The sequence below is a fragment of the Pinus tabuliformis genome, chromosome 5_2 (genome assembly GCF_031772625.1).
Source record: "Pinus tabuliformis cultivar Carrire ecotype Pingquan chromosome 5_2, CPIR1, whole genome shotgun sequence".
Taxonomy (NCBI): Eukaryota; Viridiplantae; Streptophyta; class Pinopsida; order Pinales; family Pinaceae; genus Pinus; species Pinus tabuliformis.
The window spans coordinates 268390797-268396252 of NC_142306.1; the positions used below are offsets into that span (position 1 = coordinate 268390797).

At 29.8% G+C, this 5456-nt stretch overlaps 1 protein-coding gene across 1 annotated transcript; it reads right to left on the minus strand.

The window, feature by feature from the left end:
- Nucleotides 1-1989: 1989 nt before the first annotated feature.
- Nucleotides 1990-4165, minus strand: LOC149158553 (bidirectional sugar transporter SWEET3b-like). Its single transcript, XM_089437766.1, has 6 exons — nt 4062-4165; nt 3893-3929; nt 3572-3794; nt 2940-3101; nt 2731-2850; nt 1990-2486 (listed from the first exon to the last, which is right to left on the minus strand). Exons 1-6 carry the CDS (start codon nt 4096-4098, stop codon nt 2244-2246), a joined length of 822 nt encoding a protein of 273 aa, XP_089293892.1. The 5' UTR covers nt 4099-4165; the 3' UTR covers nt 1990-2243.
- Between the last annotated feature and the right edge of the window lie 1291 nt (nt 4166-5456).

The following is a 5456-nucleotide window of genomic DNA, read 5'->3' on the forward strand; positions in this document are numbered from 1 at the left end:
AAATGATTTTCTTTAGCCTTACGAATTTGAATTTTCCTCTAAAAATTTTGAAGGTCAAACTTAGAGAGTTGTAATAATGATGATAATGATAATGGTTAACATCCACATTTTCTCCTTAAATTTTGATATAATAATATTTTTAATATTGTCCCTATTGTATCAAATGATCTTTTTATTTATTCCTTGATGATTTAGTCAAGATTGGGCATCCTTAGGCCAACCCCGCTCGAATTGAGTGTAATTGTGGGTAGATTTTAAGGAGATTTTAATACGATTCTTGTATTCCATGTTGTTTAACTTGTTCACGATTATTCTCCCAATGGGGAAAAGGCTTGCTTTGAGAATAGAATAAAGCATATTTCATTTAATTTTGAAAATATAGGTTATAAAATAATTTTCGATACGCTCTATCATTTTTAGGACTCTTTAAAGATACTACATCACAAAATTTGCATCCATATAAAATAATAGGAATAAAAATTTATAATTGTTTTCAAGCCTATAATAAATTTTCCATCCTCTATTTATCATTTTTCAATATTATGATTCCAATTGAGTTTGTGATGAATATTGGTTCCAAAATATTTATACAAAAATACATCCTCCAAATTATCTTTTTTATATATAAAAATATGATAAATAACTTTATTAGATTTAATAGTATTAACAATCATACTTGTATTGAAAGCCAAAAAAAACCTTAAAAAAATTTGTTTTCAAAAGCCAAAAACCTTAAAAAGTTTTGTTTGCAAAAGTTTAAAATAATTCTGAGTTATAAAATATATATCATTTAAAAAAAAAAAAAATTATTATTATATTACTAATAATATTTATGTAATTAATTGGATCCTTTAATCTAATTTGATTTAATAAAATTATTTTTATAAATTAATATATAATTATTAAAATGTCCACATGGGGTAGCTCAAGCTGCAAGGGCCGTGGAAATAAAGTCTCACCTAACCGGAAGTTTTGGGTTCAAATCGGGTTCAAATCTTAGTCTACCCTTCCCATCCCGTAGAGAGATACATAATAGACATGTAAATCGGAAAGTCCCACCCTAACGTACAAAAAAAATATATAATTATTAAAATAATAAAATTTTAAATAACATAATTAACCGTAAAAACCGATCATTCCGTTCAGTATTCCTTTATCATTTTCTTATCCACCTGTATCATTATTTTACTTTCAACTTTTATCGTGATAAAAATATCAAAAAATTCCTTCCATTTTCAACTTATACCAAAATCTTAAAATATATGAATAGCGATTCGTAACTTTTATATAATTAGTATGTTTTCAATATTAATTTATAAAGTATTCAAACATTTCAATTCTATTCAAGGTTTTAGTCAACAAAATCCGCAAATGAGTCATTCCGAAAAAGTGTCATTCCTTTGAAGAGTTTTACAGAGAAATGATAGAAGGTGTAAAACGGAATCCGATTTTGGAAACATTAATTTATATCATTGCAAACATTTGTAAATGAGGTGGGGCCAGCTTACGATTATCAACCGGCTTGTAAGGTGGACAACCTGACGGAGGAAGAAGCGATGGTTTAAAATAAATAATTCCTCTTGATAAGGTGAACAGCACTCCAAACCAGAAGCGATGGTTTAAAATAAATAATTCCTCTTGATAAGGTGAACAGCACTCCAAACCATTGAGAAAATATATATTATGTAATATGGTGATAAATTTTTTGGAAATTTGATAGTTTTATGACACCATATCAATTAAATAGTTGATGACGGTTTATAAAAGAATAAATATTATAAATTTATTCCTAATTTTTAATAATTTATGTGATTTGTGATTATATCAATTAAATAGGTAATGAAATATACATATTTTAATAAATTTAATTATACAATTTTATTCAGTAATATAGAAAAACTCTAGAGGAAAAAAATTATTAGAAAAAGAATTAATTATTATTTTTAAAAAGCTAAAAAGTACTATTGGACGAGCACGCTAACGCACAGATTACGGTACGATACTAATATTTGTAAATAAAAAATTCTGAAATAAAATCTTACAACCTCGGGCATCCGCTCTTTCGATGACTAACGTCGGTGGAACATCATATGATACTAATATTTGTAAATAAAAAATTCTCAAGTAAAATCTTACAACCTCGCGCGTATACTCTCTTTCGGATATAGCCACGTTACTGGTAATAACCCTCGTGAAAACGTATAACAAAAGTTGCATACACAGTCCAAACTTGCACACATTTGTCACTTCTCCCCAACCGAATCGAAGGCATGTTTCATCTTCTGGATCTGCACCATTTCCAGGCTCTGTTCACCTGTTTCCTCTGCATCTGTTGAATCTGTTTCCTCTGCAACTGCCTTCTCTTTCAACCCAATCTCTGGATCAAATGGACCCACTTTCTTTGCTTCATTACATGGCTGCTCCCGGTACATACAATACACCACTATTTGGCCTATGCCCAATGGTACGCCAATTATGTTTGGACACTGCATTGGCAACAGCACAGTGTAAAACTCCGATTTTAAAAATGAATCTTGAGTACATCGATTTTAAATAATATATATGAGAATGTTTTGGAACTCGAGAAGATAGAAATAATTAATTTTTCTCCGATAGTTAGATTTTGAAATTTCTACCTCAGAATATTCCTGAAATCTGTAATCAACTAAATTCAAAATTGAACAGATATATCTGCAAATGTACAGAGAAAGGTGGTGCATATCATGTTACCGCTAGGATGAGGTTGTTGTCGAGAAGGAAGTAAATCATCCATAAACAACTGTTGATCAGTGCGAACACGGAGAAATGGATGGGCATGTACTCCACACTTTTCGTCTCTATCACCGACCACTTTTGTACATTTCACAGTGCCAGTAATGTCAAGGCGCATTCGATGGAGATAAGTGACAAAGTGGCATGGGATGGAGTTAGATACTTACAGCATCGGAAAGTGGAGAACCATACATAACCACAGTGACAACCATCCCCGAAATCCCCACTAGCTTTTTCTTATCCTTCTGAACCCCAAGAGCAACCAGAGAAACTGTTGAGATGCAGGCAAACACCAACGTCACACCCACCATTGTGGTCACCATTCTTTTCTGCACACCAACAAAGAATCAATTATTCATTATTGTCATTTTCATCTTAATTACAAATTTTGAAAATATTTTGAAATCTATATTATGCTTATCAATTCATTCACCCAGCAAAACACAAAAAAAAACTAATTACTAATTCTATTATGAAACAATAAACACATTAAAAGAGTAATTTTATTATGAAACAATAACCACATTCTGCAGATACATGTCTAACCTCTATTCATGTATGTAGATAGCGGAGATCTATCCAAAAATATCAACACAGGGAAATCTGTCACAAAAATAGATAACATGGCCTTATACGGTGTAAAAGTACAGTCACATATAAAGGTGTTGTTAACCCAACAACAACATATAGAGACTGGTTTAATCTGATATATACAGCCACTTTTAAAGTCCATAGCAGAAAGTCTAAACATCTGGTGCATATTATTATTAGATAACAGACTAGGAGTATTGAAACCTGCCTTGGCTGTGGGTATGGCGTATTTCAGAAAGATACAAACGAATATAAACTCCAGCACGATTCCGACCCCATTGATGGTCAAGACCAAGATGTTGTCCAGACCATTACTGATGAGAGGCGAGCCATACCACGAGTAGAGCAGAGAATTTAGCAGAGCTATCGCATATGGGAACCCTGAGAAATTCTCTGTCGATCTGTTTCTTATCACTCTCCTAAATGTGACCCTGCATCAAAACATTTACAACATCGATCTATTATTTGGCATACACTTCTTTGCGGAAATTATAAGGCAGATACTCGGAATAAAAGTGACAAATCTTACATTGGTGCTCCATACAATAGCAAGGATGCCGCGTTTCCTGTTACATAAAACAGCAAGGAGTGCTCCCGTTTTCAGTCATCAATTCAGCTTAAAACAAACCAGAAACCTAAAATCCAGCAACTGGAAATTTGCTTAAAACTTAAAAAGAGTGGAGAGGATGAGGACGGACCTAGAATGCCAACTATTAAAAGCAGGTAGCTCCTCATTTTTCTCCTGTGAAGAGTCTAACAGAACCCAAATGGAGTGGGTAACGAGACAGAGAAGGAATGGTGCAATAAGCCAAGGGATTCAGAGGTATTTATTGAGGAATTTAGACAAAGGAATTCACGAGGTACCGCTTTCGGTTCCATCAGGGCCCACATGAGGTCATGGCATGTCTAAGCGACGTGGAATGGTGCCCTTTGTTTCTTCACTGGCAACCACTACACCAACGAGTTTGAAAATGATTGATGAATTAAATATATTAATAAAAGATAAAATGTCAATTTCTATTTTATTATTAAAATACGTATAAAAGAATTAATAAAACCGTCTACCAAAGACATATAAATAGTATTAATAAAATTATATATATATAATTTATAAAAAAAATAAAAATTAGGTTTATATAACTTTGAAGTATGAGAATATATTTTTACAATTTTAATTTTTTATATCTTAAATATCTATCAATTTGGAGTAGTCATTTTTTGTTATGTTATCACCCATTTTTAATACAATTTTAGTTTTTTATATCTTAAATATTTATTAATTCATAGTGCTCATTTATTCATTAAGTGTATTTAAGATAATGTATTATTATCTTATTTTATTTTAGAATTTTTTTCTTATAATGCATGGACAATTTTTTATGAACTAAATGTTTTGGACATATAAATATTTTCAAAAAAAATGTTGTGTGTAATGTGAACATTAGATCTTACGTTTTATGTTTTAGAATCCAATTCTTAATATTTATCTTATAAAATTAATATGAATACTCAATCATTCTAATCATTTCTTCTTTCTCTACTTCACCTCCACTAATAAGATGATGAATATAATGATTTCTAAAATCTAAAATCTCAATTAGTACTTCTCATTTCTTCTTTTTGTTTTAAAGGAGAACTTGCAAAGATTTTTTTATTCATGCATCCAATATGTCTTCTTGTGTAAAGTAACACTTCATAGTATTTTTTGTTCTAATTTTTATGTTTCATGTTACCAAACATTATAAAGTAAATCAATCTTTTTATCAAAAAAATTTATGTTTCATGGTACCAAACATTATAAAGTAAACCAATCTTTTCATCAAAATAAATGTCTTCTTGTCTAAAACAGCACTTCAAAGTATTTTTGACATTAATTTTTATATTTCAAAAAAACAACCATTATAAAATAAATCAATTTCTTTTTTTTTAACAAATTTAGAAAAAAGACTTTTTTTTCTATTTTTTAATTTTTTAATAATTATTGCTTTAATTAATTAAAAACAAAAATATAAAATAATAATTTTAATTCAATTATAAAATTACTTATTTGATAATTTTTTTTTTAATATTGTCTCATCTAAATGATAAAAATA